General features: G+C 53.1%; 1 protein-coding gene across 1 annotated transcript in view; it reads right to left on the bottom strand.

Annotated features, from left to right (window-relative positions):
• The window catches only part of dnah7 (dynein, axonemal, heavy chain 7), a 570,689-nt gene that overhangs the window by 332,059 nt on the left and 222,055 nt on the right, over window positions 1-16,575 (bottom strand). Inside the window, exons 21-22 of the mRNA XM_072478629.1 lie at window positions 15,669-15,809; window positions 6,471-6,683 (exon numbers count right to left, since the gene is read on the bottom strand). Of these exons, the coding sequence (XP_072334730.1) occupies window positions 6,471-6,683; window positions 15,669-15,809 (354 nt within the window). The remainder of the gene's footprint in view (window positions 1-6,470; window positions 6,684-15,668; window positions 15,810-16,575) is intronic.

Raw genomic sequence — 16,575 nt, forward strand, 5'->3', positions numbered from 1 at the left:
ACTCCCAGACAGACTGTCTGAACTCACACTACATTTTCTTGCTTTCCATTTTTTCACTTCACATTTCCAATCCATGGCCTTAACCTTCTGCCCCTGATCTTGTTCACTTAATCAGTTCTTGTCTTTTCCAGTGGCCTTCCCTGCCCTACTTATATTGGTTGCATCACTCCATTGACTCGTCCCTTCTGGCAAGTATGTAATAATAATCTTTATTAGTCTCACAAGTAGGCTTACATTAACGCTTCAATGAAGTTACTGTAAATCTAGTGCCAGCTTTTGGCAGTTGTCCTCTGGGACAAATCACCTCATCTTCTTCATCCGAATCACTGTGTCTTGGTTGAGTCAGGTGTTCCACTTGGGCTTTGACAGCACGGCCTGGGGATGGCAATACTTTAGTAAAATAATTCAGTTTCAGATGGGGAAGGTGGTAGCGGACCAGGGTGGTAGGAATATCGTAGTTATGGGGAGGTTGGGGGGTACATCGGTGGTATTGGCGAGTGTGTACGTGGCAAATTGGAACAGTGTGGAGTTTATGAAGAGGATGTTGGCTGCCATACCAAACATGGACACACACCAGTTGATCTTGGGGGGAGATTTGAATTGTGTTTTGAATTCTAACTTGGATCATTCTAAGCCAAAGCCGGTGGTCCCTTCAGGAGTAGCAAAGGTACGGATGGCGTTTAAGAAGGAGATGGGTGGAGCAGGTCCATGTTGGATTTTGCACCCTGGGGATAGGGAATTCTCCTTCTTTTCTCTGGTGCATAACGTGTAATCGAGAATCAACTTAAATGTGCATGCTAATAATTTAACCAATGTTCTAGCGCTGAGTTTGGATGAATGTCTCCCTCAGGTAATTGGGGAGGATAATACGGGGTTTGTGAAGGATAGGCATTTGTCGTCTAATGTGTGGTGGCTATGAAATGTGGTGTTGTCCCTGTTGGATGGGAGGGAGCAGGATGTTATTTTGCCGTTGGATGCCAAGAAGGCCTTTGATAGAATAGAATGTAGATATTTGTTTGTGGTGATATCATGTCACTGTTGAAGCGTTTTGGAACTTTTTCAGGGTATAATCTACTATAGGAGAAAAGTGAGTGTTTTCCGATCATTCCGCCAGGGAGGGCAATATGGGTGTGTTGCCGTTCCTCTAGCTGGTTCTCATTTTAGGTATTTGGGAGTGCAGGTAGCTCGGCATTGGGCCCAGCTTCATAAGTTGAATTTTACAAGCTTGATGAGTAGGGTTAAGGCCGACTTGTAGAGGTGGGATAGTTTCCCTCTGTTCTTGGCGAGCAGAATTTAGTCGGTGAAGATGAATATTTTACGACGGTTTTTGTTTTTGCTCCAGTGTTTGCCGGTTTTGCTGCCAAAATCCTTCTTTGGGGGAGTTAGGGGATCCTGAGGTTGTATGGGTGCAGATGGAATCGGGTTCAAGTAGGGGGTCGGGGCTGAAGGCATTAGTGACGGCCTCACCTCCGTTTTCTCCAGGGAAATATTCAGCAAACCCGGTGGTCTCCACATTGAAGATATGGAGGAAATTTCAACAGCACTTTAGATTGGGGGGCGGTATCGAAGCTGGCGGCGATTTGTGCGAACCATGAGCGGGATTCTCCATCCAGCGGAATTGCAAAGCGCGAGAGCTGAAAATCGTGGCCGACAACAGGCACCCGACGGATGCCATGCTCTGGTGCCTCGACAGCGACGTCAATGCATTCGACTCCACAAGTTGAGTAAACGTTGTTGACATAACATTAACAGGCCCGGTATTCTCTGGGGCCACGGGGATGCTTTGTCTCTGCTAGGAGGAACTACCGATGGCAAGTTTCACTTGTGGAAATCGGGGAACACGTGCCGTGGTTGCTGAGGGAGAGCTAGGAGGTAGTACATGTTCACAGAGGCATGACCATGGGCCACTGTTCCAGCCGCTGGCAGGGCTGGCTGGGGGGCGGGGCCCTCCAGTATAGCTTTAGGAGAGACTCCCAAATCATGGTGGCTTGCTGCATCCTCCATAATATTGCGCAGCAGAGGGGCGACATGCTGGTGGTGAGATTGTGAATGCCAGGCCTCTTCTGATGAGGAGGATGACCTGATTGGCAGGGTCTACGCAGACACAGGAGGTCGCACAACATGTGTGCCAGGGACGGCACGCACAGGACACTAATTGTCTCCAGGGTCACTGAGGAGGGGGCCTGGTCGACAGCACGAGCATCCCATCCCACCCCACAACACCCCCCGCCCCCCACCAAGGCTGACCACATATGCACATATGGATGGGCTCAGCAGTCTCTAGGGTATCCCAGGTGGAGTGGTGCCACCTTGTTCTGCTCGCTGCCCACTGGATGTGCCAGTGACAGGAAGGGGGTGAGTCCGAGGCGCTGTGGTATTCTGACACCTCCTCTGTGGGGGTCACTGGCAGGGGCCCCATTACCTTCTCCTCCCTCGGGGTGCCTAATGGCCCTAGGCTACTCCATGGTACAGACATGCAACTGGAGCTAACACCTGGAGCTCCCCTGCAACCAGCCGCTACCAATCCTGGAGGATCGCTCCCGTCTCGTCCAGGGTAATCAATGCCGACAGCCATGGACACAGTAAGAAGTCTTACAACACCAGGTTAAAGTCCAACAGGTTTGTTTGGAATCACTAGCTTTCGGAGCTAGGCTCCTTCATCAGGTGAGTGAAGAAGTGGGTTCCACAAACACATATATAGACAAAGTGAAACAGCCCATGGCTCAACTGCCAAAGCAAAAAGTAACAGGGAAAGTGGACATCCCTGCCTTGTACCCTTATACAACCAACAATACCCTGAGTTAATGGATTGGTGAGAGCGCAGTGGGGGCCCTGTACAAGTCTAATCCATGAGATGAACCGAGGTCCAAAACCAAACTGCCCCAATATCTCAAAAAGGTACTCCCACTCCACCCGGTCAAACGCTTTCTCCGCATCCATGGAGATTATTATCTCTGGCTCATCCCCGATGAGGGCAACATTACCACATTCAGGAGGCTCCTGATGTTGGCCATATTGCCAGCCCTTAACAAACCCTGTCTGATCCTCAGAAATTACTCCCGACAGGCACCCCGCCAAGTGTGTTGCCAACACCTTCACCAACAGCTTTGCGTCGGCATTCAACAGAGATATGCACCGGTATGACCCACACTCCTCAGCATCTTTATCCTTCTTCAGGATTAAGGAATGGAAGCCTGAGCCAGTGTGGACAGCGAAACCTCCCGGGACAGTGAATAGTTAAACATGTCCAGCGGATGTGGCCCCAATTCCGTCGCATATGTTTTGTCAAATTCCACTGGGAATCCGTCCATACTGCTTTAAAACACCAAAAAGCCCATATCCCAAATGTAGAATTGCAGATATAGCAAAAACATGAAAAATACAACAGTAAGACAAGGGATAAAAAACCCAAAACTCTACTGCACCCATTACATGCAAAGTTCCCCCAGTCCATGCTCCTTAATAAAGTTATTCGCCTCCTCTGGCGTGTCAAAATAATGTGACCCACTGGCGAGTTGGATACACCACTCCAAATCTCACATTGCCCTTTTATTATTATAGAGCCACCTTGGCCTTATTAAATCCCGCTCGCCTTACCACAATTCAGCACCCACATCTTGGTAAATTCTGACAGTGTGGCATCACTCTCATCTTTCCTTCGCCCACATCAGGATCTTTTCTTTGTCTAAGTGCTTGTGGATTTGGACTGTGATTATCTTGGTGGTTCCCCAGATCAGGGCTTCTTTCGCAATGACCAGTGGGCCCTGTCCACTTCAGGAATGCATGAGAAAAAACCCTCCCAAACCAGCTGCCTGAACATCTTTGCGACATAGTCCGTGACCATCACACTTTCTATACCCTCCGGCAGCCGATGATCATCAACTTTTGGCATCTGCAGCGATTCTCCAGGTCATCAACCTTGGTCTTCAATATTTGCTGTCCCTCCGGCAAAATCTGCACCTCTGCCTCCAAGGGGGTGATCTGCTCCTCATAATCCAGGATCACTCGCTCCACCTTATGGATCATCGAGCTCTGCACCTCCAACTACTGTTCCACCCTGTCCAGATTGCTTGAATTGGCTCAGTCGGAGGCAGCACGGTGGCGCAGTGGGTTAGCACAGCTGCCTCACGGCGCCGAGGTCCCAGGTTTGATCCCGGCTCTGGGTCATTGTTCGTGTGGAGTTTGCATATTCTCCCCGTGTCTGCGTGGGTTTCGCCCCCACAACCCAAAGATGTGCAGGGTAGGTGGATTGGCCTCGCTAAATTGCCCCTTAATTGGAAAAATGAATTGGGTACTCTAAATTTTTTTTTTTTTTTTTAATGAATTGGCTCAGTCACTTTTGCCAGATGTCCGTGTCTGCCTGTCTCTGCATTCTAAACTCACCAATCTCTCAGTCGTCCATTGAGCGTGCAACGATGACACAGATTCATCCGCCACTTTCTCCACTCCTGCGCCACGGGGGCCTTGTGAGTCCAATGAGGGCCCTTTATTCGACACACCCCTCATGTGGGAACCTGCAGACATCTTCACTGGAGGAGGACTCCAAACCTTTCCACTTTTACACCTGCACAGCACCCGTTAAACGGGCAAAAAGAACTAAAAAAGCAAATCCCCAGGCTGCCGCCACCTTATGTGTGACTGCTCACTTCATGGACGCCACCGGAAGTCCAAGCTAGTCTTTTATATGGGACACACCTCCTCCTCTCTCTATCCTATACCAAATAAACTGCTGACCATCTAACACCCCATGTTAACTGATATTGTTATCAGTCGCTTCCCCTTCAATTTTTAAAAATCTTTCATGAGATGTTGGCGTCATTGGCAAAGCCAGCATTTGCTGCCCATCCATAATTGTCTTCGCCACGGCAGGCTTGCTAGGTCACTTCAAAAGAACAGTTAAGCAGACATTGCTGTGGATCTGGAGTCGCGTGTTAGCCAGATCACGTAAGGATGACACATTTCCTTCCCTAAAGTTAGTGAAACAAATGGGTTTTTACAACAATCAATGATTAGTTTCATGGTCAACATCACTGAGAATAGTTTTCAATTCCAAATTTTATTAATTTAATTTAAATTCAATCAGCTGCTGTGGTGAGATTTGAGCCCCTGCCCCCCAGAGCATTAGCTTGGGCCTCTGGATTACGAGTCCAGCGATATTACCACTAAGGCACCACTCCCCCTACAAATCTACACCTCGTCCCCTGGAATATCATTTCATTCCTCAAAAACCAACCACTGGCCCGCTGTCCTTGAAAACAACTGCCCTCTCTCTTTAAATTTCATTCACTCCCCACAGTTATTGAAAATGTGTTGCTTTCCCAGAACTCATGTTTGAATCCCTTCAAACAGGTTTCTACCATGCCACAGTACCAAATGCCTTTTATCAAAGTTGTAAGTGACTTCTTCAGTGACTGTGGGAAAAGTAAACTATGCCCCCTTGTCCTCCTCGACCTGTCGGTAGCCTTTGACATGGTTGATCGCATCATGCTCCTCCAATGCCTATCCATCGTCATTCAGTTGGGTGGGACTTCACTCATGATTGTATTCTTAATTGTCTAATCACACCCAGAGCATCAGGTGCAAAACGTCTCTTCTCAGACCGCAACCTCTGTTATCCCTCAAGCATCTATCCTTGATCTCCTGCCATTTCTTATCTGCATGCTATCCTCAGAAACATCAGCCAAAAACACAGTACTAATTTCCACATTTAAACTGCCTTTTGTCTCTTTTTCTTTCTGGGTTTTCCAGGGCTTAGGAATCCAGGCAGCTAAAAGGAGGCAAAGATTACTGCATGGAAGAGATAAATGCCTTTGCAGGAATGCTAGTGAACCAGGAGGCTGCTCCCCCCTGACCATTCGGGAACTGTTTTCTTTCCTCAATACCATGACCCTCTGCCCCTGACAGATCAGTAACTCCTGCCTCAGCAATGTGGACTTTGGCCCTTGGATCATTGGATCACAGGCATCACCAAGCTAAGAGAACACACCTCCCAAGAATGGACCTTGCCTTCCCTGCAGTTGATCGGTCATTCCCAACATTCAGAGTGACACTCAGGATTCAGCATGCTCCGTCCCTCCCCTCAACCCCACCTTTTCCACGCTACTACTAGGCCAAACAAAGATTTGAATGCCCCTGTCCTGTGATTCCTCTGAAGCATTCTGTGCCCGACAGGTACAAAATAAAATTGGATTCTGAATGGGAAATTTGTTGGGAAACCTTTCCCAGAATCTTTCACACCCTCATTTATTCGTATAATAAAATAATTTTTCACCTAAAGAAAAGTGAGGCAGACAACTAATTCTGGCTTTGTGTTATTTGAGCTGATGACCAAAAATTTATCTAATGGTTCTTTTTCATACATAAATTTCAATTCCTCAGCAATAGAATGACTAAGTTAATGAAGTAATCTAATAAAAAAATGTTGTTCCAGGCAGTTTAACAAACTCAAAGCGTTATCAGTATTCACTTACCTCCCAGTAGTATCTCAGCTGACTCAGCCATTCAAAGTCATTTACATCAGTGACATTTTTCTTCACCAGAACTGCCAAGACATCTCTGGCGTGAACATCTAACACAACCAATGCCCCAAGAGTAACACGATTCTGCTTGGATAGTTTTCCACGTACTAAGGTAACAATGTCATCAATCTGGTTATTATTCAGATCCAGAAACTGCTCCAGGATCTAAGAAATAAATTGAGCAAGCAATTTAACTGTATGCAATCAGGATCAAACACAGTTTGCATTATATACAGCAGACAATTTTTCTGCCATTATCGATGAATGAGTAAAATAAACAAGTCCATTGTAAAAGGAAAGCTATATGGATGCTGGAACTTTGAAAGTAAGATATAAAATTATGAAAATATTCAGCGGGTCTGGCAGCAGCACTGTGGAGGGAAACAGGGTTAATGGGCTAAATCCTCCACTCCTCAACACTGGAAATGTGAATTGCAATCAGGCGGAGAATCGGGTGTACGGACAAAATTGATATTCGCATCCGGCGCCGAACCGAATACCATTCTCCGGTCTCTTGTTGGTGGCAATAGCGAGGTTTATGCCCCGCGGCAGCGGCAGCATGCAAAACCGGCATTTAAATTCATTTGTATTTCATTCACGGATTGGACGCGGTGCGCTCAGGACCGCCGCGATTCTCCACGCTCCTCTGGTGGAAGTCATCCGGCACGGTTTACTATAGGTATTTACAAGTGGGGTCTGGGTGCCATGACTGCTGAGGGAGAGAGAGAGAAGGTAAGCAAAGTTTTGGCTTCTCACTCTGCTGACCACTCTGTTGTGTCCTGTAAATGTCCACCTAGCCTCTGGTCATTTGGGAGCCCATCCAGGCCAGACCCAAGCTGACACATCAATGGGATGGGCATTGCCAAGTACAATCAGTGGCACATCAGGGGCGTCATTCTCCGACCCCCCAGCGGGTCGGAGAATGGCCGTTGGCCGCCGTGAATCCCGCCCCCGCCGGTTGCCGAAGTCTCCGAAGGGAGAAAAGTCGGCGGGGCGTTAAAGGCGCCGCAGACGTCGGAGAATGGCACGGGTGTGCGCAAGGCAGCCGATTTTGGGCCTGCCGATATTCTCCCGTCCGGATGGGCCGAAGTCCCGTCGACGTGATGACCGTTCACGTCGACGTAAATCAAACCTCCTTTTCGTCGGCGTCAACCTGTGCTCCAGGTTCACGCGGACCAGCGTGGAGGTGAGTGACAGCCTGGGGGGTTGGCCGCTGGGCAGGCGATGGCGTGGCCGCAGTCTGAATGTGTGGGGAGAGGTGTGTCTAGGGTTGTGTGTGTGTGTGTGTGTGTGTGTGTGCGGCGGGGGGGGTGGTTAGAGTGGGCTGGACTCTGGGGGAGTGCCAGGAGGGGGTTCAGTGCCGGGGAGGAGGATGGGGGGTCCGTGCCGGGGAGGGGGATGGGGGGGGGGGTCCGTGCCGCGGAGGGGGATGGGGGGGGGTCCGTGCCGGGGAGGAGGATGGGGGGTCCGTGCCGGGGAGGGGGATGGGGGGTGGTCCGTGCCGGGGAGGAGGATGGGGGGGTCCGTGCCGGGGAGGGGGATGGGGGGTCCGTGCCGGGGAGGGAGATGGGGGGGGTCCGTGCCGGGGAGCGGGATGCGAGGGCAAGTGGGTTGATCTACCTGGCCAGGTGCCAGCCTCCAACAGTTGGACCCATGCGGTCCATGCCATCTGGCTGGGGGGAGGAGGGGATATGGGCAATGATGACATGTCGTCGTTCCCACCCCCCCCTCACCAGGCCGTCATGTTTTCCGATCATCCAGCGATGTTGGCCGCCGTGGCGGCAGCCGCTAATGTCTATGTTGCCTTGGATGAGGAGGAGGAGGAGCGTGCCAGAGAAGCGGCGCAGGCTGCCGCAGAGGGGCAGGCGGCAGCCGCCCAGGCTGGAGGGACACCTGACCGACAGGACGAGGAGGGGGAGGAGGACGTCGCGGCCCCATGGCAACGGAGGCACCCGAGGGCGCCCCGTGTGTACCGGCCCCGGCAGTCATACCAGGACCTCACAGACCGGAAATGCAGGAGGAGACTCCGGATGAGGCGGGAAACCGTGGCACACATCTGCCACCTGCTGGCACACCTGTCACCGCGTGGCACTGGCGGGGGACACCCTCTCCCCGTGTCCGTCAAGGTTACGGTGGCCCTGAACTTTTATGCAACGGGGTCATTCCAGGCACCGAGTGGGGACCTGTCCGGCATATCGCAGACATCGGTGCATCGGTGCATCCGGGCAGTGACAGATGCCCTATATGCCATGGCGCACCGCTACATCCACTTCCCTGTGGACCGGGCCAGCCAAGATGCCCGGGCCGTGGGCTTCTCTGCTGTGGCCGGGTTCCCCATGGTCCAGGGCGCGATTGATGGGATGCACGTCGCCATGCGGCCACCTGCAGATAACAGGGCCGTGTTCACCAATAGGAAGGGGACCTATTCGATGAACATACAGGTGGTCTGCGACCACTGCATGATGATCCTGCACATCTGCGCCCGTTACCCAGGCAGTGTACACGACTCATACGTGTTGTCGCGGTCATCCATCCCCGGCATGTGCGAGGGACGCCATCCCCGGCTGAGGGGCTGGTTCCTGGGCGACAGGGGCTACCCATTGCGATCGTGGCTGATGACGCCTATACGGAGGCCACGCAATGAGGCGGAGAACCGCTACAATGATGCCCATGTATCGACAAGGGGAGTGATAGAGAGGTGCTTTGGCGTGCTGAAGATGCGTTTCAGGTGCCTGGACCTCTCTGGGGGCGCCCTCCAGTATCGGTCAGATAGGGTCGGCCGCATCATTGTGGTGTGCTGCGTCCTGCACAACATAGCCCAACAGAGGGGCGATGTGCCGCAGGCAGAGGAGGGTGTTGTGGAGGATCAGCAGGAAGAGGCGCAGTCCTCCCCAGATGAGGGGGATGGGGGCAATGGTCAGGGCAGACGGGGTAGACACAGGCGGGTGGCTGTCCACCGTTACCGGCTGGCCCAGCGGGCACAGGACAGGCTGATAGCCGCCCGCTTCACTGACTAGATGGGCGTGGGAATCGGGTAGTATGGCCACAGACCGCACACCATGGCAACAGCGACCACCCACACCCCCCACCCATCCACCCACCCAGCACCTTCACCCCCCTCCCCAACCCGACCCACCCCACCCGCATGCACACTACCCCCCCCATTGCCGATCCACCTGCGGCACAATGGCCGGGCTCACACAGTTGCGGGTGGATGCGTGTCTATTGCAGGCCATGGAGGATGATGACAACCCGCCCTGCGATGAGCTCCTGGCTCCACATCGTTGGACTATGTCTGACCCATGGCCACAGTACCACCATCCACCCGGACCATCCCTGCATGCGACTGTGACACTGCAGCGCACGGTCCCGTCCTCTGCCTGGGGGGATGTTGATGGCGGCCCAGGGGGAAGGGGGCAGACTCACCTGGGGCTGAGGTAAGACCACGCCTCACACACACACTTGCGCTCAACGTACATGACACCCCCGCACGCTTTGGACAGAGCACAAAGGCAGCTTCGGTAGGTGTAACATTGACTTTAATAACCAAAGGAGTTCATGCACGTGCCCTAGCCCCTAAAACTCATCTGTGCCCTGCACCCGTGCCAACTTACTCAGTGTCTAATTGTTTGGCCTTACGGGCCCTTTGACTACGTCTATGTGGTTCCCCAGACGGTACAGCAGAACTGGAGGTGGACTCCTGTGATCCCTGCCCTCTGACACGGGATCCCTTTGGCGGCCGTTTCCTGGGGCGTCCTGGCCTAGATGGGCCAGGCTGCGGCCCGGGCGACTGGGATGGCGAGCTGCCCTACAGGGGGACCCGGGATGGACCACACCACCTCCTCCTCCCTCGGGGTGCCCGATGGCCCCCAGGCCTCTACATGGGTGGGGGATGCGAACGGACTGGCCATCCGACGCCCCCCCGACATCTGGCACTGCCAGTCCTGGAGGCACGTGCTGGTATCGACAGGGGTCTGCAGGTTTGCAGCCATGGAGCCCAGGGTATTGTCAAACCCTGTCTGTGACTGTGCGACGCCGGCTCGCACATGGCCAATGGTGCCGATGCCCTCAGCGATGGCCTGCTGAGACTGGGCCATGGCCTGCTGAGACTTGGCTATGGCCTGCAGAGACTGGGCTATGGCCTGCAGAGACTGGGCTATGGCCTGCTGAGACTGGGCCATGGCCTGCAGAGACTGGGCCATGGCATTGAGCGCCTCTGCCATCTGGCGCTGGCACTGGCTCATGGCCTCCTGTGAGAGGGCAGCCATGTCCTGGGCCACAGACGCCGCCTGCACGGAAAGCCCCAGGCCTCGCAAACCGTTCCCCATGTCTGACACCGTCGCACCCATTACCTCCACCGCGGACGCCACCCGTGCGGTGTCAGCCTGGGTGGCACGTATGACCGGCACCACTCCCAGCTCCTTGACGCGAGTGGACTCCTCCACCTGCGACTGCAGCCGCCGCAAGCCGGCCGCCACCCTCTTCGCTCGTCTCCGGGTCGGTGGTTGCATCGGATCTATGTGTGGGTGTGGTAACTCCAGGAACCCGGGATCCATCTGGGCGGCAGATGTTCGCTTGGGCTGGGCTGCCCTCCGACCGCCCAGCCCCTCTGCTGCTCCTACCTCCACCTGCTGTACCGGGACGGCTGTGTTGTGCGCACCAGTGAGTGTACCAGACGCCTCATCACTAAAGTGTCCAACCGAGGTGAGTGTTTCTGCGATGGTGGAGGGTGTTGGTGGCAGCAGTGGCGTTGTGTCGTGCTCTTCGTCCCACTCTGAGTCCATGGCACTTTGGGGTGGGGGTTCGTCTCCACCCATCCACTCTGTGTCACTGTCCGGTATTTCGTCTTCCTGGGTAGTGCTGTCCCGGGTAGGGGTGTCCCGGGTAGGGGTGTCCTGGGTAGGGGTGTCCTGGGTAGGGGTGTCCTGGCTCGGCTGTGACGGGGGCCTGTGGCTGCCCCTCTCGTCGCTGGGTGGCACACTCCTGCGTCGTCGCACCCGCACGTGACGGGGGCGTCGTCTCCCTGTTGCTCCAGGTCTCTCCGTCTCCCGTGGTCTCCAAGGGACATCCTGCGGGCGTCGCATGCCGGAGGGTCCGGGTCTCTCCGTCTCCCGTGGCCTCCAAGGGGCATCCTGCGGGCGGTCTGCATCTGCGGGGATGGATGCCTCGACGTTTGCTCCTGCGATACACAATGAAGCATGCATGGTTAGACACGCAGGCAGTGATCAGGTGATATGGGGAGGGGGATATAGGGGAGGGGGGATATGGGGACGGGCTGTCGGTGGCTCACTTGCTAGTACGCCCCCGACCTCTGCATCAGCAACCTCCCGGTCCTCAGGTCCGCCAGCCAGTTCCAGAGCCCTTTCCTCGTGTTCGGTCAGTGGCCTCTCATCAGCGGGGCCTCCTCCAGTCCTCACATGCTCCCTGGTGTTGTGCGCGCGTTTCTCCTGTGGCGGGGGGGTGGTGGGGGTGGTGGCAGGGGTAAAAGGCAACAGTGTTAGACAGGTGTATGAATGCACGCCATCGGTTGCGCGTGTATTGCAGAGGTTAAGGTTAGGGCTGGATTCACTTGGGGATATGGGGGAGGTGGGGGAGGGGGGATATGGGGGAGGGGGGATATGGGGGATATGGGGGAGGGGGGATATGGGGGAGGGGGGATATGGGGAGGGGGAATATGGGGAGGGGGGATATGGGGAGGGGGGATATGGGGGAGGCGGGGATATGGGGGATATGGGGGAGGGGGGATATGGGGGAGGGGGGATATGGAGGAGGGGGATATGGGGGAGGGGGGATATGGGGGAGGGGGGATATGGGGGATATGGATATCGGGCAGGGGGGGTGGGGAGGCTCACCCTACCTGCTCTGACGAGGTCGTTCACCTTCTTGTGGCACTGGGTGCCTGTCCGTGGCGTCAGGGCCGCAGCGGTGACCGCCTCTGCCATCTCCCTCCACAGACGCCGGCTGTGGCGTGGGGCAACTTTGCGGCCGTGGCCCGGATACAGGGCCTCCCTCCTCTGCTCCACTGCGTCCAGGAGCGCCTCCACATCCCGTGACTGGAACCTCGGGGTTGAGCGGCGGCCAGCCATCCGGTCGGGTGTTCCGGTCAGGTGGGGGGGAGCAGCGCGTCGTTATGAGCCGTCACGCCGTGCGGCGTGTATGACGCTGCACGGCGTGAACCACGTGAGCAAGCGTGGATCCCGTCACGTCGCTGGTAGTCCATTTCGGGCCGGAGACTTCGCAACGATTTTTGCGGCGTGACGCAAGTCGGATTTGCGCCGTTGTTTGCACCGATCGGCGGACTTTGCGCTGATAACGGAGAATTTCGCCCCTGGTGCTGGCACTCCTCAGTGCACTCACCAGAAGCGATGGCCCACTGCCGGAGAAGCAGGTGAATAGCAGAGCCCCCCCCCAAACAAAGGATACATACAAAGTGGCGTGTGTTGGGGTTTGGTGCAGGGTTGAATGTGAGGGAAATGGATTTTGATTGGCCTCTGGGGGTGGTGGGGTGGGAGGGTGGAGGGAATTATTCATCTTTTTGCGACACTACAAGCCATTCCATCTGGTGAGGCCAACAGCACGTGTCGCCTCTGCCACCTCGCACAGTCCCAGTTTACATCCTCTTAGCTGGAATGACAGTGTGTGGGGAGTGGAGTACTTATAAGCAGCTCCAGGTCCCAGCGAATCCAATGCCGGTGGGAATGAGAATTCCTCTAAATTCACATGGACAGAGTGCTGGCCCATTAGTATGTCCTGAATTGTTCCGGAACTGTTGCCCCAATGGGAAAGTGAATGCAATTCAGTCCCATCGTCAACATTTAGTCTCTCAACAGGTCGGTGACACTTTGTCAGAACTGTGAGTGCTTAGAGATGAGACTGGGCCATAACTTCCTCAAAGTGGCAAGTCGCATTGGATTGCCACTCCATACCCACTTGGCTATGTCAAATCTCTTCAGCGCCTGCCTCGCCTGACTTTCCTGACACAGGCAGAACAAGATCCAGGCAGCGCAGCAATCACGAAAGCCCAGAGTCGAAGTCTAAAAGAATCCGAGTGATGGAGGACACGGTCCCATTTTTACGACACTTCCTGCTGCAAAGCACATAAGTTTAAAGGTCCCACTGAAAATGACAGGCCAGGGAGAAGATAAGTGTCAAGGTAAGTGGATGAGATTTGGAGGGTGGATGTGCCGGAATCCAAGGAGTGGTAGATGGGCATCGGGTCGGGTTGGGGTGGGCGAGTTCAGTTGGGTCGGGGAGGTTCTGATTCACCAAGGTCGATTCAAGTTGGAGGGATGGGGTCAGGTGAGGGTTTGGTTTGGGCAGGTCAGGTCAGTGTGGGGGGAATCTAACCAGGATGGATCAGGTGGGAGGGGAATCCTGTGTGTGTTTCAGGTCAAGTGGGGAAAACCTTGGATGGGGCATGATTATTTGTGGGGGTGGGGGGTACCCTGTGGGTCCAGAGAGTGGGGCGAGTCCCGTGCTGGGATCGATCTGGGTATTTAAAATAGTTACACTGAAGTTAGAAGGGGTTTTATTTCTTCTAACATTTTCAGAGTAACTATTACCATATCACTGGCAGAATCCCCCGAAGTTAGCGATTTAAATCGCTTAGTCGAATAGTTCCCAGCACGGCGCTATTGTCCAGGGAAAGTTAGCGCTTCTGGACAATTCCGGTACAAATGCTTACCTGGGAACCTCTGAGAGGGATTCCCTAGCACATTTTATGGGGTCACCCAATTCTGATGCTGGGGAGCCAGGAAGTTATGGGCCACATCTGTTTAAGCAAGGTAGAAAAGGTCAAATGACAAAAAAAATCAAATAGTGCAGAGATGGCAATGAGACAGGTAAGAAAAAGGTGTGTCCAGAGGGAGTAGAATTGGAAAACAACATCGCCACCAATTCCTGCTATCCAAATATAGGGGCAAGGATTCTGACCTGAAATTGTTGAACTCAACATTGAGTCAGAAGGCTATAAAGTTCCTCGTTGAAAGAAGAGGTGTTGTTCCTTGAGCTTAGATTGAGTCAATTATAATTTTGTTTTACTCTACCAATTTTGAAGAAAACTGCAACTTGATCATTTAAATCATTGAAGGTGACTCTGTCAATTTAAACCACATCCTATAATGCATTGTAAGGTAAGCAAAATTGTAATACTAGAAATAGCATTGCATCCTTCATCTTAATTGCTATTTGTTGTTCATAATAGCAGAAAATTAATTAAGCAGAGTAGATCAAAGGCAGTGGGCGCGATTCTCCACTCCCACGCCGGTTGGGAGAATCGCTTGGGCTGCCAAAATTTCCGGGGACACCGGTCCGACGCCCTCCCGCGATTCTCCCAAGCGGTGGGAACGGGCCGGTCGAGTTTCGCGGGCCGCAGGCCGGAGAATCGCCAGAGACACCCAAAATGGCGATTCTCTGGCACCCCCGCTATTCTGAGGCCCGGATGGGCCGAGCAGCCAGGCCAAAATGGCGGGATCCCCCCAGCGCCGTCCACACCTGGTCGCTACAGTCGTGGGCGGTGCGTGAACACTGTGGGGGGGGGGGGGGCCTGTGGGGGGGCGAGGGGGGATCCTGCACCGGGCTTCACCTTGAATGTGGGGTGGCCCGCGATCGGTGCCCACCGATCGTCGGGCCGTCCTCTCTGAAGGAGGACCTCCTTCCTTCCGCGGCCCCGCAAGATCCGTCCCCCATCTTCTTGCGGGGCGGATTTGGACAGGACGGCATCCACGCATGCGCGGGTTGGCGCCGGCCAAACCGCGCATGCGCGGATGACGTCCGTTATGCGGCGCCGGCCGCGTCATCTATTCGGCGCCATTTTTACGCGGGTAGATGATGCGGCCCTGATACTGGCCCATTGTCAGGGCCTGAATCGGTCGGGACCGGGGCCGTTCCGCGCCGTCGTGAACCTCGACGGCGTTGACGACGGCGCGGCCACTTCGGCGCGGGAGTGGAGAATCCCGCCCAGTGTTTTGCAGCCTTACTTTACTTTCAATGATAAAATTCAAACAGATTAAATTAAAATCCAAAGATTTAAAATTTCTGACCATTTATCTTTTATAGTAAATGTTGGCTTTAAAAACGTAAGTATTTACAGAAAACCATTTTAATTTTCAAAGTAGATTATTTTCTCGCCATTATTCCACTTTTGCTTACCTTTAGACCTGCTCTAATAGATTCTTGAACCGTTTGTGTCCAAAACATCTGAGACACACACAACACTGTCTGACCAGGCCAGTTTCTCACCCAATCGATACGTGAAGTCTTTGGATAAGCTTCAATCGCTTGGCCAATAACCTTTGCATTAAGTACAAAACAAATCTTTTTTTAAAAAAAGCTTTTTTGCAGTTAATATTAATTTGAAGTGCTTTTGTTAGTGTGACTTTTAATGCAGTTTTTGGTTTTCTGTTGTTGTAGATACAAAGAACGATGTTGAGTCAATACAGTAATTACTTTAATGCATAAATCATAGGAGTAGTAATCATAACACTTGTAGTCACTATAAGCATTCCAATGTTGTATCACAATGTTGTATCACATTGACTGGATGAACTACTTCAGAAAGGGGAAGGGGATAAGCCAGGAAGTTACAGATATAAGTTTTTACTTTTGTTGTAGTAAACTCTTGGGAGAAATTGGACCTTAATGCATCATTTGCAGGTGTAAAAAGAGTCCATCGAGGGTCAAATTTGTGGCTAATATCCTGTGTATGAAAGACATCTGACACAATAACGGCTATTTTTCAAGTATACCTGGTGTTAAGCCGCTTACATGTGTAAATGACGGTTATTCTGCCTACTTTAGGGTCCCACTGCAAAATTGGATTTCAATATGAGGAGCAGATGCAAGTTTTGCCTTGGGAAAGCGACCTAAAATTAACTGATATAAAATGGGCACGCTGCCTGTGGAGAGACAATAACTGCTGGTCATTCATCAAATAATGCAAATGAAGCCTGAGGCCAAACTTTGGGTCGGTTAGTTACGTCATGCATCATCTGAAAGCCACTATGTTAGTGCCTGAAAACTGGCCCTAACCAACATCTACGTTTAAACTTTGGCCAGG

This window comes from Scyliorhinus torazame, chromosome 2, assembly GCF_047496885.1.
Source record: "Scyliorhinus torazame isolate Kashiwa2021f chromosome 2, sScyTor2.1, whole genome shotgun sequence".
NCBI lineage: Eukaryota > Metazoa > Chordata > Chondrichthyes > Carcharhiniformes > Scyliorhinidae > Scyliorhinus > Scyliorhinus torazame.